Source organism: Squalius cephalus, assembly GCF_949319135.1.
Source record: "Squalius cephalus genome assembly, chromosome: 16".
Lineage (NCBI taxonomy): Eukaryota > Metazoa > Chordata > Actinopteri > Cypriniformes > Leuciscidae > Squalius > Squalius cephalus.
The window spans coordinates 4,493,906-4,519,643 of record NC_137137.1 but is presented as its reverse complement, the minus strand read 5'-3'; the positions used below and the strand labels follow the sequence as shown (position 1 = coordinate 4,519,643).

Genomic DNA, 25,738 nt, shown 5'->3' with positions numbered 1-25,738 from the left:
GGTCTGTTTGTCTTGACTTTCTGTCTTTCATTTGGTCTGTTTGTCTTGTCTCTCTGTCTTTCGTTTGATCTGTCTGTGTCTGTCTGTCTTTCGTTTGGTCTGTTTGTCTTGTCTCTCTGTCTTTCGTTTGATCTGTCTGTGTCTGTCTGTCTTTCGTTTGATCTGTCTGTGTCTCTCTGTCTTTCAATTGGTCTGTTTGTCTCTCTGTCTTTCGTTTGGTCTGTCTGCGTCTGTCTGTCTTTCGTTTGGTCTGTCTGCGTCTGTCTGTCTTTCGTTTGGTCTGTCTGCGTCTGTCTGTCTTTCGTTTGGTCTGTCTGTGTCTGTCTGTCTTTCGTTTGGTCTGTCTGTCTTTCGTTTGGTCTGTCTGTCTTTCGTTTGGTCTGTCTGTCTTTCGTTTGGTCTGTCTGTCTGTGTCTGTCTGTCTTTTGTTTGGTCTGTTTGTTTTGTCTCTCTGTCTTTCGTTTGGTCTGTCTGTGTCTGTCTGTCTTTCGTTTGGTCTGTTTGTCTTGTCTGCCTGTCTGCTATCTGTCCGGCAATTGATTCTGAGATGATTTAGTCTGTGTTGAGAGATTCTGCGCCCTCAGGGCTGGAGTTTGTTGACTGACGAGACCTGTCCGACTTATAATGGCATATTTTTTGCTCTCAGGTTTGTTCGTGACCCTAAAGCTGCTCCCTGGAGACGTGTTTCAGGTTAAAAAAGATTACCCTCATTTTGTGGATCGCACAACAGCTATAGTCAGGAAAATGGGCTTTCCTGAAATTATCCTGCCAGGTTGGTCTGCACATCTTTCAGACTGTAACATCTTCGTCTTAATAACAGTGCCATTAAAGCCTTTCTTACCCACTTTAGTACATCCATTTGCAGTTGTCTCTTCACCCAGATCCTCTAGTGACCATTACTAGTCAACCTTAATGTACAGTTCAGTTAGTGCAACTATTATGTCTCTACAGGTTATGTAAGGAATGATATATATGTTACACTGCTACAAGGAGAATTTGATCGTGGCAAGAAGAAGACCCCCAAAAATGTAGAAGTTATAATGAGCGTGTTGGATGAAGAAGGAAATCCCATGGAGGTAAAAAAAACCATAAAATGTAATATTTACTAACATTAATATCTAGGCACAATCAGGATATTCCCACAGCATTGCTTGGTAAAGGGCACTTGTTAAAAACCAGTAACTTAATCCTGATTCAAAAGAAACACATGACAACAGCTTCAATTACATATTTTTTGCATTAGTCATTTGCAGGTGTTACCATGTACCATGGAAAAAAACCCCAAAAAAACATGGGATTACCATGGCACAACTTTTTAGGAAATAACATCGTCATTTCACTATGAATGATCTGAATAAAAAAACAATTTCTTTGGTTCCACTGTCCTCCGTTCTCCTTGTTTATATTGACTAACAGTTTTTACTTTCTCTACTTAGCATGCATAGCTCATCCACCCCCTTTATCTCTGTGTTTTGACAGCAGAACTGTTGCTGGCATAAAAACAGCTCACAGATCATTCTCCTTTATGAAACGGCTGCTTTCTTTAAATGTTCAAACACACAGTACAGAAAGCTTTTTACAGTTCTTTTCTTGCCAAATGCTATTTCGATCTGTAATGCACAGTAATGTGTGTCCTGTTTACACCCGTGAACATTGAAAAATACAAAAAAATTCATTCTGAAACATTTCCTAAAAAGATCTCCCCCTTTTAAGAGATTTAAGCTTGTCTTTCAGTCTTGCTGTCATTTTATATACTGCATATTATGCAACACAGTTTCCTTCAACTCAAGCTGTGCGCTGCCATTTTCTGGTCTTGTTAACATTGAACTTTTTCTGCTGCAAAACACTTACTGTATGTGAAAAGAAAAACTTTTTTTTTTTTAACCTTCTCAATCTCTCTTCAGAAAGCCATGTTTCCTGGAGCTGGCTATGAAGGGATCACTGAATATAAGTCTGTCATCTACTATCAAGTCAAGCAGCCCTGCTGGAATGAGACGGTTAAGGTACAAACACCAGGACGAAAACAAAAGCATCTGGGTTCAGGTTTTTGAAGTTTTGAAGCTAAAGGCCCGTTCATATGACTCACGCAAGCATTCTCCAATGCAAAGCATTAATCTACAGTACAGTACAGCACAGCCTCGCTTTATTTTGCATGCAGCGTATTCAAGCGTTGTAACCTGTAACTCAAAGTTCAACATTTTCAACTTTTTTCAACAAAGTCAAATATTATAACAAGATGGAAAAGCGACTGATTCTTTGTGCAACTGAAGTTGCATGTTTTATTCATTTATTTAATATCACTTTCATTAAAACCTCTTTGCTAGATTTATTTTTGAAGCACTTCCCATAAGGCCAATCATGTTTTAATTGTAAAAGTAAAAAACAAATATTTTTGTCATCTCAGTTTCTGTTATTATAATTTGTTTTAACACATATCGCCACCCAACTCTCTAATAAATGTCCATTAAAAAATTTGTAACACTTTACAATAAGGTTTAATACGTTCACTACAGTAGTTAACATTCATCTTATTTAATCTTAATTTCAGCATTTACTAATGCATTATTTAAATCAAAAGTTTTATTTGTTAACTTCAGTAAACGCACTGTGAACCAACGAATGAATAATTATATTTTTACTAACTAACATTAACGAAGATTAATAAATGCTTTAAAATATATATTGCTTATTGTTAAGCTTATGCAAATGAGACGTTATTGTAAATTGTTACCAAAAAGTGATGCCACTATTTATAATAGTTCCTCAAAGTAAGATTGGACAAAATGATCTGGTACATTGTTTAGCATGTAAACGCACACAATGCAAAATGCATATCTTGACGATCAGAGAGAGTATGTTTCCTTTTCATTCTTTCTGTAATGTTTTATTGTGATCTCCAGGATTTTTTCTTATTTTAAGCTCAAATGTGTTCCCTCTTCCATTTCCGATTTCCTATTTTCACTGCATACACCTTCCACTTTCATGCTGCCGTGCAAGAAAATTGCCCTTCTGTGACACGGCCGGCAATGCTTTTCATGTCAAGGTCAACTGACGCTTGTGTGAAGAGGTGTGTTGAAGCCCTTCACATGGGTCATATGAAGGGACTTGAGAGCTGCACTAGAGTTTTCATTCACTCGCTCCCTTCTGTCCATCAGGTGGCCATTCCTATTGAGGATGTGTGTCGATGTCACCTGAGGCTGACCTTTAGACACAGATCTTCTCAAGATTGTGAGTCCCTATTGTGCATGACATTGAGGTTGCAAGAACTGTATGTAGAAGCTAAAGACTGTGGTATCTGTTCTCCTTTTTTCTTTTTCATTAATACATTTATGCAGAGGTTCACAACCTTTTTGTCCAGGTCATGTTTGTTGCCTGCATTTCACATTTTATATGGAAGTCCAACATGGGGCTAAATATTAAACTCGAAAAACATTTAAAAAAAGAATATAGAGTTTATAGAGATCTCACTTAAACGCATTAGCATTTTTGCTGACCCCAGGTTGAGAACCTCTTCACTACTCTATGTTCAAGTTTGTTTTAATGTTGAAAGTTTGTCTGCTTACATTTCTGTAGCCAGAGATAAGTCCGAGAAGCCTTTTGGCATGGCCTTTGTCCGCCTGATGAAGTCGGATGGCACCACCCTCCCAGATGGAAAACACGATCTCATTGTCTACAAGGTGGGCATCTTAAAGGAATGTTCTGGGTTCAAAATAACTGTTCTCTATTTGAATATATTTTAAAATGTAATTTATTCCTGCGATGCAAAGCAGAATTGTCAGTGTCACATGATCCTTCAGAAATCATTCTAATATGCTGATTTGCTGCTCAAGAAACATTTCTGATTATTATCAATTGTGTTTGTGAACAGTTTGTGAAAACCGTGAAACATTTTTTCAGGATTCTTTAATGAATAGAGAGTTCAAAAGACCAGCGTTTATTTAAAATAAAAATCTGTTGAACATTATAAACGTCTTGACTGTCACTTTTGATCAATCGAAGGCATCCTTGCTGAATGAGAAATGTATTAATGTCTTTCAAATAAAAAATATATTACTGTCCCCAAGCTTTTGGAAATTAGTGTTCTTTCTTCGCTGAAAGCATTTCAGTTAGTTAAACTCATCTTAGCACGTGACCTTTGGGTCTCTTCAAACTTTTCTGAACTTCCCTTTATACCTGCAGTATCTGTTGTTGTTCCATGTCATGTGGCCTTTCTGTTTCAAACATGCAGTGCCACTACAAGTTCCTCTTCTGTTCCTACAGGTGGATGTGAAGAAAACTGACGACGCCAAGACGTATTTGACTCTGCCTGGCTCGTATGCTGAAGTGGAAGAGAAAGAGAGACAAACGGGAAAGTCCTTCCATCCTGCCGGTCTCATTCCTATCACCAAAGACAGCTTCCAGATCGCCACCCTCACCTGCTCTACAAAGCTTACTCAAAACGGTATTTCCTGTAGTAAAATCAACAGCACTTCCACCACAGTCATTTATAATTTAAATATTTCCACTATCTCGCCCAAGAATGACAGTTTTGTCATAATTTACCCTCATGTCTTTGCAAACCTGACATTGTTTGATGCCTCTGCATATTAAACTTTACCTTCAGATTTCATTTTCACATTTATTTGAGCGCTTTTCACTATGCATATTGTCAAAGCAGCTTTACAGAAAATACATTTTTCTAGGTTACAATTAAGATGAATCTGTGATCAGAGGTGACTGTCAAAATAATGTCCATATGGCAGAAATACACAGTTGTAAGAAAATCACGCAGTTAGCTAACGTCATGTATTCATTTAAGCAGAAACAATGAGCAATGATGTTAAAGCAATGATTACATGTGATCATATGATTTGGAACAAGAGGGATGAAAATAGATAATGATAGATAACGTTTCATTTTGTGCTAAACTCTCACAGTATGTAACAGTATGAAGCAGTAAAGTTCTTGCAGTTGGTGGATTTGTAAAACTTTTTTAATTTCCTCTGTCTCAGTTGACCTTCTGGGGCTTCTCAACTGGAGATCAAACACTGAGAGACTTGAAGAAATTCTTCAGAAACTGATGGAAGTAGATGGAGGGGAGATTATTAAAGTAAGCTTGTGAGAAAACACAACATTGGCCTTCTGCAAAATGCTGCTTTATGATCTAAAGTTTTTGTTGTGTGTTTCTCTAGTTCCTGCAGGACACACTAGACGCTCTCTTTAATATCATGATGGAGACCTCAGAGGAAGAAACCTATGATACACTAGTTTTCAATGCCTTGGCAAGTATTGATTATTTAACTCGCTCTTCAGAGATCCACTAGTTTCCAATTATGCTTCTGTTTTGGAGTTTTTCCAGTAATGGAAAACCTGGAAATATCAAGAAACAATCAAAGAAATTACATGTAAACTTTCCTGTCAATTCGTGCAATGATTTGGTCCCAACATGCCACATGAGTGTAAGTGTTAAGTATCCTGAATAGAAGTTACACACCAAAGCTTAAAGGGTTAGTTCACCCAAAAATGAAAATTCTGTCAGTAATTAGAGAACTGTGTGAAAGTGTGAAAGGTAAGCCATTCATTTTGCGGCATTGGTAAGGCACTTTTACGTTTTCTCGTTGGTTTCTCACGATTCAGACATCCAGGAAATGCACACTTTAGAACCATTTTAAACATTACATCGAGACCCATCTGCGTCATCTTCTCAGTTCTCGCGCATGCGTCGTGGCGCTCTCCTGAACTCACTCAGAGGCCCACACGGAAGAAAATGAAGAGCTGAATAAAGTCGTAAACAAAAATACAAAAAGTATTCTCGTCACTTGATAAACTTAAGGTAAGTTAAAAGGTTGAGCCACTGTAGTCACCTGGACTATTTTAACAATGTCTTTACTAACTTTTCTGGGCCGGCAGATGCAATTACCTAGCAGCCTATGGAGGAGTGAGACAGCTCTCAGATTTCATCAGCTATATCTTTATTTGTGTTCCGAAGATGAACAAAAGTCTTACAGGGTTGGAACAACATGAGGGTGATTTAAATTTTTTGGGTCATTTTTGGGTGAACTAACCCTTTAATACTTGTTCAGATCCCTAACCCCACACATGAGTAACAGTAAAAGTGCTTCCCACACCATAATTTTTCATTTGTGATTAATGGATAAATATATTTAAAAATCACTTTCTTCTCATTGCACTTGCATAAAAAAATTCTAGTCCATGAAAGTCCAGCATACAGTTGAGCATAACTATAATAATACATGATGGCTATAGAAATATAGATTTTCTACTATTTATTACTTTTCTTGACTTTGTTTCTTAATATTATTAATTATTATTAATTGTAATTAATATAAATATCATTCTGCTAATAGTAACATTATTACTTTCTGAAAATTACTTTCTGTGACTTTAGAGATTTTATTAAATTTACATTATTATTATTATTATTATTATTATTAACTGATATGGATATTATGATTACGAATAATTAATATGATATATAATAATAATAATAATAATAAAAATACAGTTTTTAAAGGGGTCATATAATGTCATTTTTGTACAAGCTAATATGATTCTTTAGGGTGTAAATTAAAAGTTTGTAATATACTTTAATTAAAAATTCTCATTAGTATTGTAAGAAAACACTCATTTTACCTGGTCAAAAACAGCTCTGTTTTCAGCACGCCGTTTAAGTGCATGTGTCTTTTTAAATGATAATGAGCTTTGCTCACCCCGCCCCTCTGTTCTGTGCGTACGCCGTTTTTAACAATAACACAATAACCATAACGCGTTGTTCAATATAAACATGGGATTATGAATTATATTGAGAACGTCATACATAGAAAACATGCCATAATGTACCCTGAGTGTAAAAATAGCCGCATTCATCGTGAAGCGTGCAGCAAGCGATTTGCAAAGATTAATATAAAGATTAATATAAAGGTTAATAAAACGTTACACTCACTTCAGTTCTTCTGGAGGTGCAGCAGGAACACGAATAGTTGGTACCGATCCTTTTTTCAAGAACAGCTTCTTAGCAAAACCAGCTTTATACTGACCCTCATTTGTAAAGCAGTGAAATTTCAAACATGACAGCATTGACGTTGATCGTGGGGAATATTCCCTTCGAAAACAAACTCAGCCACTGCGTCTTCAGCTGTACGGATTTAGGAACATCAAAATGACTGCTGTGTTCGTTATTACACCCGAGAACAGAACACCACAATCGCTTAGACGACATTCTGCTCATAGACAGTGCTCCAGCTATCAACAATGAACACGCCGGTCGGCGCGGGCTATGATTGACAGCTCGCTCACGAGCAAGGGCGGGTCTGTGTTTAAACGCTGCTGTCAATCAACCATCGTAGGAGGGGCGTCGATTTTGTGACGTCACAAAATCGAACAGCTTGATTTGAGAGTGGGGAAAACATATAAGAAGATAAAAAAAAAAAACACTGGATGGATTTTTATCATTTTATTATGGTTGTGTACAGGCACTGCCAACACACATTTCAGTACAATCAACTTGTAAAAGTGCATGTACCATTATATGACCCCTTTAAAAAGTCACAGACAATAATGAAATATTATTAGTAATGGTACTCTTATTCATATTAATTATAATTAATATTCATATTATCATTAATAATAATAATACCATTTATTTAAAAAGTCATGAAAACTAATGAAATGTTAGAAAATGTATATTTCTATAAACTATGTATTTTTATAGTTATGCTCAACTGTAACATTTTTCATGGACTAGAATTTTTCTTTCCAGTGCAATGTGAACAAAATTATTTTATTATAAATAATATATTTATCCACACTCAAAAAAATGTTTAACCCTTTTTTCAAGATTTACGCATTTCAATTAACACTAAAATTTAATGTAATAATCCTTACATATTTTTCATATTATAAATGAACAAAAAATTTTTTAGCTCAATAAAACATATAGTATAAATCTTAGTGGAACAAAGGAATGGACCGTTTAGTTTGTGATTTCGTATTCATAAAAAAGAAAAAAAGAAAAGAAAATATGTTTCAATTTAAGTTTAAGATTTATACAAAATGTTTTATTAAGCTCTAGTTTTTTTTTTTTACTCATTTAAAATTCTTAATTTATTATATGAATAATACTGTATATGTAAGGATTATTCAATTCAATTTGATTGAATTTTACTATTAATTGAAATGGCTAAATCTTGAAAAAAGACTTCATTTTTGGAGCGGTATTCATAGTGTGGGAATCTTGTTCCGAATGAGCGATACTTTCACTGTTACTCATAGTGTTGAGGTCTAGGATATGAAGTATTAAACTTTGGTGTGTACGTTTTCTCATCGTGATACAAATCTTGTTGGGCTTCTTGAGGCTTGTTGGGGCCAAATCATTGCACAAAAGTTAGATTAAAGTTACCAACTGTATAAAGAGTGCTCTGCCACTTCTGCCGAGTCATTGCGTTTTCATTAGTTATTCATATGAGTAACCTTAAAGCCATAACACGCCATATGGCCATCTGCATGTGGGATGTCTTCCCCCTCACAGACATACAAATCAGATTATTCCTCCATATGATGCCTACTTTATCCGTACATCATTTTTTTAAATAGTTATTTTTTATTTCAGTAAGTTTTTCAACCACTGTTGTAGTTGCATTACATTTGGGACAGAGAGTGACGTTAGTGCCTTATAATCCTTTGAGGTTATGCATCATGTCAGAAGATATAAAAATCAAGTTGGTTATTAATATTTTTCCCTGCTAATTCGATCTTGGTTGCATAAGTACAAAAGAAAGGTAGTCTTGCAGAGGCAGGGACTGAGTTACTTCAATTTGATGAAATATAATGAAAACAAATGTTTTTCTTCAGATGAATTATTCACAATAAGATACATTTATTAAGAAAGTAAATTTAAACTTGATTAAAGTCATATGGTTATATTGTGAAGTGCTAGACCTTTTATTTTTGCTTTATTTGTGCAGGTTTTCATCATCTCACTGATTGGTGACGTAAAGTTTCAGCATTTCAACCCTGTTTTGGAGACCTACATTAGCAAACACTTCAGCGCTACTCTGGCGTATCAGTAAGAGTTAATGTCTTGTTTGGATTTCGCTGTCCTTTGTGTCACAGTTCACATGTTTTAATATAACTCGCCGTATTTTTCCACATTTAATTCTCACTTTGCCAACTCGGGCTAACACTCTCTTCTTCTCTAACCTGTTCTCCATATACACCTGTCCAGTGACACTCTCAGTTGTGACTTGTGTTTATTTGCAAGCGCGCTGTAATTGCCTCGGTTTGCCTTGTCTTTTCACAGGAAATTGACCAAAGTGTTGAATTATTTTGTGGGCCATGCCGAGAACCCGGCTCATACAGAGCGACTATACGCCGCCTTGAAAGCCTTCAAATATCTTTTTCGTTTCATTGTGCAGTCTCGAATTCTCTATTTGAGGTGGGTACCGGCCCTCATTTCCTCTTGAAAAGAGGGCTTGATTGAACTTGTCCTTCATCTGTCAATACAAATGAAAAAGCAACAGTAAAAATTATACTTTAGAAATCACTCGCTTCTATATTGGTACAAAGACATGGGGCAATTGGACCTCCATATGGACATTCATGGCGATGGATAGGTAGACAGATAGATAGATAGATAGATAGATAGATAGATAGATAGATAGATAGATAGATAGATAGATAGATAGATAGATAGATAGATAGATAGATAGATAGATAGATAGATAGATGAAAGATGGATGGATGGATAGATAGATAGAATTAGAGATGGATTGATGGCATGAGAGATGGATAGATAGCATGAGAGATAGATAGATAGATAGATAGATAGATAGATAGATAGATAGATAGATAGATAGATAGATAGATAGATAGATAGATAGATAGTAGCATGAGAAATAGATAGATAGTAGCATGAGAAATAGATAGATAGTAGCAAGAGAAATAGATAGAATTAGACTAATGGATAGATAGACAGAAGACATTAGTGGTGCTTTATGACCAGAATTGCTGTTACTACTTAGGGTTAGGGAGTTGGACAAACACCTGACTCATTGTGCTACAGACATGAATGATATGAAACATCCGCCCACAGCTCCCTATAATCATATCGCTGATGTTTGCATGGACAAGCATCACTAAAATGTTTTTCTGTTTGTTATTTGTCAGGTTTTATGGGAAAAGTGAAGATGCGGGGCAGTTTCTCGACTGCATTCGGACCTTATTTCTCTCAATCAGCAATCTGATGGACAGACCTCTGGATGAAGGAGTTAAGATAAAGGCAGGTTTCACTACTATTAGAAGATATCTTTACAGATGTCATTTGTGAACGCAGCAGCCACATTTGTAAAAGCCACAAATAAAGATTCACACTACTGTTCAAAAGTTTGTGGTCAGTATTTTTTCTTATTTGAAAGAAAACAATACCCTTATTCAGTTACAAAAGATTTCTGTTTCCAATAAATGCTGTTCTATTCATCAGAGAATCCTGGAAAAAATGTAAACATTGATAAAATTTGTAAATTTTTCTTGAGCAAATCAGCATATTGGAATGCTTTCTAATATATATATCATTTATATCTGTTTTTCTCACAGGGAGCAATCTTGAAATATCTTCCCACCATCATCAATGAATTGCAGAAGGTCTTTGACGCTGTAGAGCTCAGGTAAAGTGAAAACTTCATTGCCGTTTTTCTTTTCAGAAATCATGGTTACAGTAAAACGCATATGAATGTAAATAAATTGCATCAGTGTTTCTGATGGTTCCAGTTTCATTCCACCCTCAAATGTTACAACTACCATCGTATCTTACATGATCAAAAAAAATGCTAAATGAATGGGATCAGTGTACAAAAAACAAACTGAATGAAATGTACCCTACTACTGTGTGTGAAAAAAATCACATTTTTATTTTCAATAATTGCTGGGATCAGATCATATATACACAATGCAGAATCGGACATTCCAAAATCTTACACAAGTTAATAATATCAAACGAAGATCCACCGCTATGATCCTCATGTATCTCTGAAAGATATTTGATTCAATCGTGTGGTTTTAAGTTCTCTTAGGAAATCATATTACTCAGCAGCACTTTGGGAGATAGTGCCCTGTCTATTTTAGAGTTTTTATCTAAAGCAAACTTTAATAACCTTAAATTAATCTTTTATAATATTTCAACTTCTTACCTGCCATGAAAATAGCCAAGGAAGCTGGCATGGCATTAAAACACCAACTAAAACAATTCAGTTGAACTTTTTAAGCTTTAAAGTATAAATGTCTTTCAACCATTATCACTGACAGAATGTGTTTGGCGCGGTAGATCTTGTGGAAAATTGGTTGTAGAAAAACATCTCTAACAGGCTTGTAAACATCCAATGTTTGAAGACCAGTTTAGACGAATTAAGGGAAGTGTAACTCAGATGTTCACTTCACAGATGTTAAAAAAAGTATGTCAGTTTTAGAGTATTCATTTAGAGTTAACACTTTTTTTCTTTCTCTCTCTCTCACAGTGTTCAGCTGGCTAAGTTCATCGAGAGCATCCCAGATTTTCAGATGGTGAGGCAGAAGCTGGGCTGTCTGGTGAAAATTGCTGAGAGTAACCTGTTCAAACAGCCAGGTAGGACTCGACACAACATGTAATTTATCTCATTGACATCACACTAAATGCGTAGTGCACAAGCTGTGTGTCATCCTAAACCCCTCATATTCTCTGTTGTGCTTCTAGACTGCAGAGATGTCTTGTTGCCCCTGATCACAGATCAGCTGAGTGGACAACTGGACGATCACTCCAACAAACCAGATCTTGAGGCCTGTGTACAGCTGTTGAGCACTGTACTGGACATGCTGGACTGCAAAAACGTGGTGAGTGATGTGGTAGAGCATCTCACATCAAATCAGCATATTAGAATGATTTCTGGAGGATGTGACACTGAAGACTGGAGTAATGATGCTGAAAATGTAGCTTTTCCTCACTGGAATAAATTACATCATAAAATATATTCAAATTAAAAAACAAAACAGTTATTTAAAATAGTTATAATATTTCACAGTATAACTGTTTTTACTGTATTTTTAATCAAATAAATGGTGGCTACTTATATCTGGCTACACAAGACTATTGAGTGACTTTTTGTATGAATACAGACAAGCTGATCTTTCAACCATGATGCATTTCACTGGTTTGTTGATATGACAGCACATTCAAGATTGGTTGACATTTCGGTTGATATGCATTGAGACAGACAGACATTTCAGGTCAAACTCTTGTGACTTGTGAGCAGTTGCATTGCAAATTTCCAAAATAAGGTCAGATAAGGTCATCTTACCAGAGAGAGAGTAGTTTCTGGATTCAGTCATCACTCATTCAACCGTCCTTTGTTGCATGTCATTCACCTTTTCATTCTTTCAGGGTCCCACGTCCGGTCATGTGAAGTTAATCGTGGACCGTCTCCTGCGGAGGGTCAACCGTACGGTCATCAGCCTGAGCTTGGACTCTCCCTTCATAGTAAGACACAAGCACGCCACAAAATTGAGCTTTTCTAGAACGATTTAGCAGAGATGAATCTGCTTACCTTCCTGCCAAAGCTGGTGTAATTTCGACCGCACCGCGGCAAAGCCCACACACACCTGCTGAAGCTCATAACAACAACAGACCGCACCACTGAACTTAACTTGTTTATTTCCTTGCCCAGGCTCTTGGCTATGAGTTTTCTCTGCGGTGTGGGCAGCACATGTAAAGTTATTGATTATTCCTTCTCTTCCTCTGGACACAGGGCCACTACCTGGCATGCATGACCGCTATCCTGAAACAAATGGAAGACGCGCATTATGCACAATACATCAGCACCTTCAAAACCAGACAGGACATTATCGTAAGTCTCCCGCTCTCTCCGCAGGAGCCATCCATCATCGCAGATGCAGAAAGAGCCTTCTGTGCTCCGAGAGTTTAGTTATAAATAATCCACCTTTTGCACAGCTGCCCGATGTTGCTCTTTTGCCTGTCGTCGGTCGAAGCGAGTCAGGGTTTAATAGCAGAACGAAATAAGTGTGTTCAAAGCGCCGCTTCAAATTAGCATCTGTTTTTCCTGCTCGGTCATATATTTATATATTTGCCGGTCTGCATCTAATCATAGAATTCCTGTATTTTGTTGTCTCCCCCCACCAGGATTTTCTAATGGAGACTTTCATCATGTTCAAAAACCTGATGGGCAACGTGTTTCCGCCTGACTGGATGATCCTGAATCTTCTCCAAATGAAAGTGTTTCTGCGGGCGATAGACCAGTACTCTGATGTTCTCAACAAGTACTTTCTGGACTCCGCTCACTTCCACTTACAGGTCAGTTTGACAAGGTCTCGTAAAGGGGTTTTAAGTACGCAATTTTGCTTCAGGCAAGACCAAGGTTATATTTCCAGAAATGCAATAGTGTTTCTGGTTGTGCAAACCACCAGTGCATCCCAGTGTTGATCCAGACACAACTGCACATTGTAGGCAACTCACCAGAACCGGTTCCGTTTTTCCAATCGGAAGACATTCGGAGGCCAGTGTTGTCTGATGACAGAACAAATGGCTCTTCACAGTTTGGGGTTAATGAGAAATAATACTTTCATTCAGTAAGGAAGCATTAATTTTGTTAAAAAGTGAGAGTAAAGACATTTATAATGTTACAGAATATTTCTATTTCAAATAAATGCTGTTCTTGTGAACTTTCAGGTCATTAAAAGAGTCCTGATTTTTTTTTTTTTTTTTTTTGTTGTTATAATAATAAATGTTTCTTGAGCAGCAAATCATCATATTAGAATGATTTCTGAAGGATCATGTGACACTGAAGGCTAGAGTAATGATGCTGAAAATTCAGCTTTGCATCTCAGGAATGAATTACATTTTAAAAATATATTCAAATAGAAAACAATTATTTTAAATTGAAATCATATTTCACAATATCACTGTAGTTTTTTACTGTGTTTTTGATCAAAAACATAAAAAAGATATCAACCCCAAGCTTTTGAACAATAGTATGAATTAAAAAAGATACAGCTTAACCAGAGTAATCTGATTCACAAAAGAAGGACTCTTACGAATCTTGTAGTGTGTTACAGACACACTTTGTGTTTTGTGTCAGTGGTATAAAAAAACAAAATGAATGAAATATGTTTCCACTTTTTTGTTTTAGTTTTGTTATGGTGAAATAAAGACCAAAAAGGTTGTGAAAAATCTGGTTAATGCATTTTATTTTTCAAATATGTAAAGCTACTAACAAAATCATTAATTGAACCTTTAATGAACCGTAATGGTATGTTGAAGAAGAAAATAATGAATACTGTCTGTTGTTAAAAAGCCTGTGTCAAAAGGAATATTATTTTTCTTTAATCTTCTGAGATGAAAGAGTTCATTTTACTAACCATACTGTAATTTTCAGATCTCGTACTTCCATCCCAATCCTAAGAGCAGCACAGCTGAATCCTTCATTTGAAAACTGCTGCCTTCACAAGCAGTATATAGAGGCAGGAAGGCATTAAGGCAATCTGATGTCCAAATCTGATGTTTGCACAACACCCTGCCTGCTAAGACCTGCTGCCTGCTTAGTTATTGGTTGTTTTTTGACAGCGGCATAGATTTTTTTTTTTTGTTGTTGGTTGGAATGAAAAGGGCATCTGACAGAGTGGTTAAAATGTATTATTTTCCTATCTATGATTCTGTTTCTACCTGGAAATACACACTGTAGTCATTAAATATTCTAAAACTCACTTTAATGTGTTCTAGATAATTAAACAGGACCATCTAAAACCAGGTATCCAAAAGCAAATTGTGTAAGCGCAGCAATGCTCCGTTTCTCATTTAATATGTGAACAGTGAATTAGGGGTCTGAGAGAGTGTAAAAAATGGTCATGGAAATCTAATTTATGGCTGTTTTTGGTGCAAAAAACTTGATGAACATTATTATAAGACCAGAGATAAAAATAAAACCTCTTAAATGTTCTGTGAGATTGTGCCGTGGTGATTTGACCATTGGTTTTATATAAGTGCTGTGAATATCTCTGCATGCATCTCTCTGCAAGTGTGTCCAGGAGAATAATGTGAGGGCATTTCTATGAAGCGTATGGACGCTTTCTGCTGATTTGCATGCTCTTATGTAACATGTTTTTACCGTTGAGATTGTGATTATCTTTTGGGAAACCGTATGGATTTTGCACCCACGGTAAGCCTTGTGCACTTTAGGCATTTGGGAAATATAATCTATAGCGCTGTTGGAAATACAGCTAAACTTTCTGTTGCTTGGTTACCATTCATCCAACACCCTGTGCATCCGAAGTATTTCACCCGTAAGACCTCAGGCAATTAAAAAAGCAATTGCATTACAGTATATCAATGCAAACTAATTTGTTTAAATAATCAAAGTGTGACTATGCCTTACTCATCTGTGATATGTAACCCAACACTCAAGGATAATTTAAAAGCAGCGTCCGAGTGAATTTCTAGCTCTGGCTTTGCAATGGTAGAACGAGGACAGTTCTGGTCCTTGAAGCAATGAAATAGTAAATACAGATTTTCCTCAGTAAATCCCCCTTTTGTCAGTGCAATTACTATTGCAATAAGTATTAAACATTTCCTTCGTCATTTGTGCAGACATAAGTTATACCTCAAATTGTGCATCTTATACACAGTTACACACACATATGCATATATGCCCTATGCAATATGCATATAAGAAAACTAGGATATTACCATGGTGCATGTCTTAAACCTAGTAATACCATGGTATGTTTTGGTACTGTTTTTTTTATGTAATGACAATGAGACCATGAGATGTTTTTTAATCTTTGTCTTATTCTTGTGATATTTTTATGTCCGTTTTGTACTCAGGAAATTGTTTTGCAGTGATGATTTCCTTTTGTGTTTCCTCAATAGCTTTGGAACAACTACTTTCACCTAATTGTAGCCTTCCTTACTCACAAGTCCTTGCAGTTGGAATCCTTCTCGCTTGAGAAACGAGACAAGATTCTCAACAAGTGAGTGAGAGACATTCTGTCAAATCTTTTTGAGTTCAAGTGTTGTTGTTTTTTTGTTGGTTTTGTTTTAAAGGCTGATATTAAATTAAACTTGATTAAATTGTGTTCCTAAAAATGTAAACAGGTGCGGAGACATGCGGAAAAGCATCGGCTTTAAGCTGGGAGTTATGTGGCAGAATCTTGGTAAAACCTTTTTCTGTTTGAGACAGAGACAATCACAGAAGCTTCAAGAGTAGAGAGGAATTTTGCAGAATGTTCTTAAGGACTGTCTTTTTGTTCAAATTGCTTTTTATAGAGTAAAATCACTACTGTACTGTTTGTCTTTAATGGCTAAGGCAAAGTACATATTGCAGATAAAAACGGAAAAGAACATTTCAGCTATTTTGGGGCATCATTGGATGTATGTGTCACTTCCAGGCCCAGAGAAGATCAAGTTCATCCCTGCAATGGTTGGGCCGATCCTGGACGCCACGTTAGTGCCTGAGCCTGACCTGAGGAAAGCCACCATCCCCATCTTCTTTGACATGATGCAGTGTGAACAGCATTTTAGCCCCAACCACACCTTTCAGAAGGTGAGAGGTTGTTTTTGTACCAGGGTTACTTTGAGAATGAGAACTTCTGTTCCAAAATGTTGTCTACCTAGGCAGCATATTATTTAGGCAGCACGCGCACACTCATTATGCTGTCGACAGACGAATAATTCTTCCTTATAAGATGCTGGTATTCTTATTCGGTGCAGAAATATCTATCAATTAAAATATAGGTATATTTAATTATAAAAAGTGATAATTTACAATGTAGTTAATTTTGTGAACATTTGTTAATGCATTAGGTTTCATGACCTAAAAATGTACAGCAATTATTTTCTTCATCATTGTTAATTGAAATCTAAAAAAAATTGCAGTTTAAAAAAAATAATAATATTAATAAACAGTCAGATTATTAGTTGATGACAGCTCAATATTGGATTGTGCAGTGAGATAAACAATGACAACAGTCAAGAAAGTCTTTCAATCTAGTGTTCTTTCTAAAATGTGCAAATCTAGTATCCCCTTTAGGACATACGCAACAAAATGAGGTACTCCAGTTGTTGAAAAAATACATTTTTACCGAAAAATAAATGCATTTTAAAAATAACGTTGTTAAACATCAAATATTTGATGACAGCTGCAGTGACAATTTGACATCTCAATTTTTTCTAGTGGTCTCTTTCGAGAGGTATTTCTTTAGAAAAATCAACTAAATAGATAGAGGTGCATCTTAAAAATGTATATTTATAATATTCAGTGTTGGGGGAAAGTTACTTTTTAAAGTAATGTGTTACACTATAGAGTACATTTTTAAACTAATTGCATTTTATGGAAAAAGTAATGTGTTATGTTACTTTTGCGTTAGTTTTTCTCACCTGGGCAGGGCTTGCTTGTTTGATTTTAATGCCAAAAAAGAAACAAAAGTAAAGTTTTTGGCAAATGTATAGGCCCTTTCACACCAAAAGTGAAATGAACAAGCCTAATGCTGAAGGAAAAAGAAAATTCACTGCCATTCTGGATCGCAGAAGAATAGGACGCAGGAGATTTTGTTGTAAATTTAAAAGTAATGCGTTACTTTACTATTAAAAAATAATCTGATTACGTAACTCACATTACTTGTAATGCATTACCCCCAACACTGATAATAATACATCATATCTTTAGTCATTTGATTGACTACACTTCTAATGCTAATGACAGTTTCTAGTGAAATCAACTGTAAGTGTTCTCTATTTGTGTGTGTGCTTGAGTTACTGACCATGAAGAGCATTCAGATCAGCTACTTAGGAAGCTCCATGTCTTTTAAGATGTTGCCTATGTAGGTTCCTACATGATGCTCAGAAAGTTTGATGAAGCATTTGTGTGCTTTGCAGTTTGAGAATGAGCTAATCACAAAACTGGACCAGGAAGTTGAAGGAGGCCGTGGTGATGAACAGTACAAGATTCTGCTGGAAAAAATGTGAGCTCTTTCTCTCCCCTTATACTCTTAAAGATAATTTTTCCAAAAGGAGGTTTTTGCAGCGATGCCATATAAGAACTATCTTTGGTTCTCCAAAGAACTTTTCAGTGAACAGTTCTTAAAAGAACCAGACTTTACTTTGAGTTTAAAAATTCTAAAGAACCTTTTTCCTCTTTAAAGAACCTTTTGTGGAATTGAAAGGTTCCATAGAATCATAGATGCCAAAATGGTATCTTCTAATGGTTCTTCTATGGCATAACTGGTGAAAATCTTGATTTTTAAGAGTGTGCCATGTGCTGCCACTCAAATATTTTTGATTGCCTTGTCATCTTCATTTATATAGCGCTTTTAACCATGTAGATTGTTTCAAAGCAGCTTTACAGAGATAAACGTATAATTTAAGGTAACAGAGATTGTTTTGGCTTTATAGCGGTTCTTTAATAAAGTGCTTCTATTCTTTTCTGTAGTTTCTGTCCCTGTGTGACTGACTCTATGTCTCTGTTTGTGTTGTGTCCAGACTGTTGGAGCACTGTCAGCGGCATCGGTATCTGTGTCAGTCTGGTGAGGAGTTGGCTCTGCTCTTGAGTAGTCTGCTGGAGAACCTGTTGGCCTACCGCACCATCAACCACGACGAGAGCCCCGAGCTCCGCATGAGCTGCACCGTCAACGTCCTGGTGAGAACCGGACCACGAGAACTCAAACACATCTTTAGCTTTCGAAAACATTCTTTATCACACGCTCAACCTGCTGAAAAGACCAGCGAGGACTAGTGGCTTGGTGCTGGTCTAATTTGGTGGATCACACTCATTCATCAGCAGGACTTAATTTGTGAAGCTAATTGACTAAAGAAGTCTTGCTGTACACTCTTAGAAGAAAAGGTTCGGTTACACTTTATTTTAAGGCTTACTCAAAAAAAGTACGGAGTAATATTAATTACCTACATGTAATAATAATAATAATAATTCGTTACATTTATATAGCGCTTTTCTAGGTACTCAAAGCACTTTACATGGAAGGGGGAATCTCCTCAACCACCACCAATACTTACTATTGAGTTACTTACTATACTTACTATGTAGTAATGTGTAATTACGTCACTTTTAAATAGTGTTGCCAAAGGTTCTATATAGAAACACAAATGGTTCTGTCAGGTGCTTCATTTATAGAACCTTTTTAGGGGTTCCCAACATGGGGTCATTTCATGGATTTAGTATTAATTAATTTATTAACTGTTTTAATAAAAAAAATTATTTTATGAATTAAACATACTTAATTACTAGAAAAAAGAACCCGTTAAACATGAAAGTATTTTGCAAGCGTTAAAGACCTTTCCCTTATAACAGAACATTTTTGGCATAAAGCGTTTTTTAAAATTGTCAAGAACCCTAGCGGTCTATATTAAAAACCCCATTAAAACATTTTTTTTTCTTTCTAACAATGTAGTTATATTCATCTAATCAGGAATAAAAGATGTTTAAAGACTTTCATAAAAATCACATGCATCTTCTCTCTCATGCCCACAGAACTTTTACAAAGAAAAGAAAAGGGAGGATATTTATATCCGGTAAGTGTGCCAGATGATTGAAAGTTATTGGCTTGTTGACCCACACATGAATCTGAGTGTTTTGTGGTCTTTCATTAGATATTTGTACAAGTTACGTGATCTACATCTGGCCTGTGAGAATTACACCGAGGCTGCCTACACCCTGCTGCTGCATGCTGAACTGTTGGAGGTTTGTGCTGGTCACGGTTACGGTTAGATACCGACATCTATGCATATCTCATAAATGAGTACACCCCCTCTGAACATAAAGATACTTTTCTATTTCTAAATGATTGCAATTCATGGAAAGATGACAAAATGTAAATTCATTAAACATATACTTAATAAAAACAGAGAAAAATGTGATATCAATATCTGTAAAATAAGTAAATGAGCCGATTTTGCTTAAATGAAGGGTTGCATAGCCTCGTGGGGAAGTGTGCCGACATGTAGCTTCGTTGCGCTTCGGGGGACCCAAGTTCAAATCCCGGCTTGTGGACCTTTCCCGATCCCGCCCCCCCCTCTCTCTCCCACCCCGCTTCCTGTCTAGCTACTGTCCTATCCAATAAAAGGCAAAACCGGCAAAAAAAATAAATAGAAATTAGGGGTTGCAAAAATGAGCACAACCTTGATTAAATTCAACAAACGTGTAATATTCTAGTACGTAGTATGCCCTGCATAACTTTAAGCAACAATGCGCCAACAATGCGCCTGAACACACCTCGTTCTCAGACCAGCAGCCTATGGGAGAACAGATGGGTGCAAATGCATTTGCTATTTAAACAACGTGGTGCAGGACGTGAAACTGATACCTGCATTGCGCCGGGTGTATGATAGTGCCCCTAGAGTGCCCTGATGTTTGATAAGGAATGTTGCTCTTGTCTCTACACAATCCCCCAATAGTGTTAAGGTTGGAATAAGGAAAAAGATTGTTTCTCCTATGTTTCAAGATTTAGAATTTTAAATTCATGACACATTGATTAAGCACGACTCCCCCAATCCCTTTTTGGATACTGTTAGGTCCCAAATGATTGATATAGTCTCATGAGACCAGAGTATGGATTACCAGAAGTCTCTATTTTGTTAATATGGGCCTTGGAAAAAGCTAAATGAGTTTCTTGTGCTTTGGCTACAGTAGGTAGTTCCTGTGTAGACAATAGCAATGCATTTCACTTCTGCACGTTGCTTCTTACTGTGCAAGATGAAACGGTCCCTCTTCTGACAGCTTTTTCCAGATTTGAGACACATGCTTGGCATTTCTCCTGCTCTTTTCTTGACAAAGAAATCACTCATTCATACAAAATGAAAGCTTAAAGTGAAGGCCGTATTGTTTCAGGTATATATTTTCACTCTTAGAACATTGCTTTGGTAATTCTCTTGTACCAATGTCCTCTTTTGTGCAAAGAAATAAATCTACTAATCTTTGAAATTGTTCCATATTTGTCAAAATTAAGTCTGAGAATGATTCAATGGGCTTTAAAACTTTTAATTGTCAAGAAATTACTCTTATATAAAGTTTTGTTTCAAAATACTCACTCGTTGATCACAAAATGCCCTTAACTTGCAACAGAAAATTTTTGTTTAATTTTATTTTGTAACTTTCAGGAGGGTGCACTCATTTTTGCAACAACATTTTATCACTTTGATAAGAAAATCTTATTTCCCTGAATAATATTGGCATGGTTCTTTGGTAATTGATCAAGGAGACTTGCTGGAACATTACATCTTCAAGAAACCCTAAGAACTCTTCTATGCAAAGAGTAATTTGTTAACTTTCAAAGGGGGTGTTTGTTAAACAAGTTAAATATATATTTCTTATAAACTTTCAAAAGTTTAAACGCAGCAATAATTTCCAATTTTTTTCTTCCTTCAAATTATGAGAAGTTTGTAGTGACCAAAAAATCAAAACTTAATTAAATTAAAAGCGAATTAAAACAAATGATTAGAAAACATAATTAACTAAATTAAATCTTATTTTTGAGCTTTTTGCAAATATACATTCTTTAAGCTGCTTTTCAGTCTAATCATCCATAAAAAGTGTTTTTAATTAAAATGCTACGTTTATTGAAAAATTCATATGTATTCGTAATTCATATTTGTCTTTTACAGTAATTGCAATCATTTAAGCATAAGCCTTTAGATCAAAATGTCTTAGGGTCATGAGTAGGCATGTGACACTATAATTTTCTGTGTGTTGAATTATTTAGCAAAAATAGGTTAAAGATCTTCAGTGTTGTCCTATAATTAACAAGTTTAATGACTCAATAAAACCATACACTACAAAAATGTATGATGTAAACAAATGTTTCAAATAAGTATTAAGTTTAATTGTTTGATAAACAACATAGCGAATACAAAAATCTGACTGTTTGACTCTCTTCTCAATGGCAAGTGGTTGCCAGAAGTAAAAAACTTTGACTAATACTGCATAAAATAATGTAATGATGACAAATGATACATATGAAATATTATGATATTAAAGGGATAGTTCACCCAAAAAGGAAAATTCTGTCATTAATTACTCACCCTCATGTCGCTCCAAACCTGTAAGACTTTCGTTCATCTTCAGAACACAAATGAAGATATTTTTGATGAAATCTGAGCGCTGTCCTTCCATTGACAGCTACGCAACTACCACTTTCAAGCCCCAGAAAGGTAGGAAAGACATCATTAAAGTAATCCACGTGGTTTAACCTCAATTTTATGAAGTGTCGGGAGTGCTTTGTTTGCCTAAACAAACATAATTTTCCACTTTATTTACAAAATATTAATCTCCAACGTGCGTTCATGCACCAACATCTGCTCTCGCACCGCGGTGCTCTCTCATTTGTAGCCAGGTTTCCATTACAGATTTACTCAAAACTTTTGCGATATTTTCTAAATGTTGATTCGAAAACGAAAGCGAAATGACGGGGTTTCCATTAACCAATGATATCTGACTAAAACATAATTATTTCCTCTCGTGATATGTCAAAACAAAGCCTGAGGCTAACTTAATGTCATCTCAACTTGCATTAGCCTGGTGTAGTTTAGTTTTTCCAGTTATATCAGCTCATGCCAAATAGAAAGAATGTTTGCCTTACCTATGCTGTTCAGACCTGTGCTCATTGATGTGACAGTTGGTCTCTGTCCTAGTATTAGGTTGAAAACCTTGAATTTTATTTCCCCTTTCCCATTAGCACAGCTTTTGCGAGAGCAGAGGTTTTCCATAAGATACTTCTGTTTGAGAGCTTTCCATTTGGAGTGTAATATTTGCTACGGCTTCTGGAAGCCCTTCTTCCTCATATGTGCTTCGAGGGCTTGATAAATTGTGGCATTTCTTTGTTTTTTAGAATCCAGTATTCCAATAAAAAGTCTAATGTCTCGTCTTCTGTCTTATGTTTCGCGGAATTGAATTGGGTTTCCATTATTTTCAATTCGCTATTTCAATTTGCGCAATTTGAAGGGTAATGGAAACGCAGCTTGTGTTCTGAAGATGAACAAAAGTTTAAAGGGTTTGGAACGACAATAGTAATAATTTTCATTTTTGGGTAAACTAACCCAACTAATTAACAATTTGCTTACATTTTTTAAAAAAATAGTTTATTATTCAATGACAAGGATATCTATAGATTTGGAAATGACATGGCCTAATGAAAGTCAGTTGTTATCCTCCAAATCTTTATAAAAGCCAAACATTTAGCCTGTCACTCCCCAAAATCGTATTATTCTTCTTAACTTAGTCTGGTTTGCATTTTAATATCTGCACTCAGAAACGTATTGCTCTTGCAGTGTGCTGGTTAAAGTTGCAACATAGTTTGGTGATTAGCAGATCAGTGTGATTGGCATGACTGAACTGTGCAATCTCTTTCTAGTGGTCCGACAAGCCGTGTGCACCCCACCTGATCCCACGGGACGGAGCTCAGGGCTGGACACAACAAGAGCTGAAGGAAAGACTTTTTCAGGAAATCATGTGCAATCTGGACAAGGGCAAAGTATGCACATCTAAATATAATGAAAATGCTTTAATATAATTACTTCACATGCCATTCACACCATTTTTAGGGAAGTACAGCTGTAAAGAACAGAAAAGAGAATTATTGTCATGTTGTGGTTTAACTTCATTTAAAAGTTTACGGTCTGTAAGAATTTTTTTAGAAGTCTTTTTTAAAATGTAATTTATTCCTGTAATTTTCAGCATCATTACTCCAGTCTCATTACTCCAGTATCATAACCCCTAACCCTAACCCAGTGTCACATGATCCTTAAGAAATCATTCTAATATGATGATTTGCTGCTCAAGAACCTGCTGCTCATTATTATCAATGTTGAAAACTGCTTCACATTTTTGTGGAAACCATGATACATTTTTTGCAGGATTTTTTGATGAATAGAAAGTTCAAAAGAACAGCATTTATTTGAAATAGAAATCTTTTGTAACATTATAAATGTCTTTACTGTAACTTTTGAACAATTTAATGCATCCTTATTGAATAAAAGTATTAATTTCTTAAAAAAAAAAAAACCCAAAAAACTGACCCTTCAACGATTGTGCATTTAAAGATATATTTCACCCAAAAAGAAAACATGCTTTTGTGTTTCTCATTAGAATGATTTCTGAAGGATCATGTGACTCTGAAGACTGGAGTAATGATGCTGAAAATTCAGCTTTACTTTAAAAATAAATAAATAAATTAAAAGAGCCACATGGTCTGTGAGGCCAAAGGCGGAGAGCCACATTTACACAGAGGGGTTCCAAGATCTGATTCTGAACGTTAATCATCTCCATTTATGAATGTGTGTGTATATATATATATATATATATATATATATATATATATAATATATTATAGATAGATAGATAGATAGATGTATAGATAGATAGATAGATAGATAGATAGATAGATAGATAGATAGATAGATAGATAGATAGATGTCAAGTCGACTTTTGCTCTATGTTTCATGTCACAATGCATCGTGTTTTAATTTTTTTTAATTTTTTTTTTTTTATCTTTTATGAAGAAAGTAATTGATTTGGAACACTGGAAGGTAGACTAAATGATAACAGATGTTTCACATTATTGAAGCTGTTCCTTAAAGAAGAATAAACACAGCAGATGTGTTGCCATCAAAACACATTCTCATTTATTGTTTGTTTGTTCTTTGTCCACAGATGTGGGAGAAAGCCATCGAGATGGCCAAACAGCTTGTTAAACTTCACGAAAACCAAATGTTTGATTTCATAGAGCTTGGTCAACTGCTGGTAAGACAGACGTGACAGAATTCCCTCTTGTTTCTTTGTTAATGCGATCTGAAGGTAACGCCGCAGACAAACCTCCCCCGAGCTTCTGCCTGAACAGGAGATGCTCTGTGTGATTGTACAAACATTTTAGCTTTTGATTCACGCACTACTTATTGATTCACGTTCTGGGTTGGTAATCCATCACGCTGTCGGCTGGGTAGCAGCCGTCACTCGGCACAGGAAATAAGCATGGCAATTTGCAAGCAAGAGGAGGAAGGAAACTGGTGCGATAACGGCTACTGTAGCAGTTACACACTCTCCTCTCAGTTCTGCCTTTGGCTCTGTCAAGTTCTCACTTGGCAGCTGACTTCAGTTTGATCAGTTTGTGCTGATGAATTGGGTGGACAACTGCTTCAACTTGTCTGTCCTGTGGTGCATAAAATGTGCCATGCATTAGTTAGGTGAATTCGAGGGAAATTTGGGAAATTTTTGCCATTGAGATGGGTGGAAAAAAAGTCCCATTTATTCTGTATAAATCCTATATTTCTAATTTCTTGTGTGAATTGGAATCATTGTACTGAATGTACAGTGACGCATACCAAAGCTTAAGCATGCAGAACACTTAAAAATGAATATTCTGTCATCATTTACTTATCCTCATGTCATTCCGCACCCGATTAAATTTTTTCTTTATCGCCGGAGCGCAAAAGGAGATATTTATCTGAATGTTCAGGCTGCAAAATGTTCCCATACGTTTAAAGTGAACAGGAGTGCTAAAACAGCATAAAACCACCATTGGTTGTACAAATATTGTTTAGTATTATTTATGCACTAGTGTAATATTTATTAATGATTTTAATTAGCTTTTATTTTTATATTTACAGTTTTATTTGTAGTTTAAGTTCTAGTAATTTTGTTTACCTTTTTTTTATTTCAGATCTAGTTATTTTAATAATTCAACTTAAACATATATCAGTTAG

The 25,738-nt window shown here is 35.8% G+C and overlaps 1 protein-coding gene across 1 annotated transcript in view; it reads left to right on the top strand.

The window, feature by feature from the left end:
* The window catches only part of dock5 (dedicator of cytokinesis 5), a 61,845-nt gene that overhangs the window by 17,713 nt on the left and 18,394 nt on the right, over positions 1-25,738 (top strand). The window contains exons 13-38 of the mRNA XM_079898126.1: positions 647-772; positions 952-1,076; positions 1,905-2,003; positions 3,156-3,228; positions 3,574-3,677; positions 4,261-4,441; positions 4,992-5,089; positions 5,172-5,261; positions 8,964-9,064; positions 9,299-9,433; positions 10,165-10,276; positions 10,591-10,661; positions 11,508-11,614; positions 11,723-11,859; positions 12,407-12,502; positions 12,771-12,869; positions 13,163-13,333; positions 15,905-16,005; positions 16,130-16,188; positions 16,423-16,577; positions 17,909-17,994; positions 18,512-18,668; positions 19,518-19,558; positions 19,637-19,727; positions 23,392-23,511; positions 24,690-24,779. Coding sequence (XP_079754252.1) covers positions 647-772; positions 952-1,076; positions 1,905-2,003; positions 3,156-3,228; positions 3,574-3,677; positions 4,261-4,441; positions 4,992-5,089; positions 5,172-5,261; positions 8,964-9,064; positions 9,299-9,433; positions 10,165-10,276; positions 10,591-10,661; positions 11,508-11,614; positions 11,723-11,859; positions 12,407-12,502; positions 12,771-12,869; positions 13,163-13,333; positions 15,905-16,005; positions 16,130-16,188; positions 16,423-16,577; positions 17,909-17,994; positions 18,512-18,668; positions 19,518-19,558; positions 19,637-19,727; positions 23,392-23,511; positions 24,690-24,779 — 2,825 coding nt within the window. The remainder of the gene's footprint in view (positions 1-646; positions 773-951; positions 1,077-1,904; positions 2,004-3,155; positions 3,229-3,573; positions 3,678-4,260; positions 4,442-4,991; positions 5,090-5,171; positions 5,262-8,963; positions 9,065-9,298; positions 9,434-10,164; positions 10,277-10,590; positions 10,662-11,507; positions 11,615-11,722; positions 11,860-12,406; positions 12,503-12,770; positions 12,870-13,162; positions 13,334-15,904; positions 16,006-16,129; positions 16,189-16,422; positions 16,578-17,908; positions 17,995-18,511; positions 18,669-19,517; positions 19,559-19,636; positions 19,728-23,391; positions 23,512-24,689; positions 24,780-25,738) is intronic.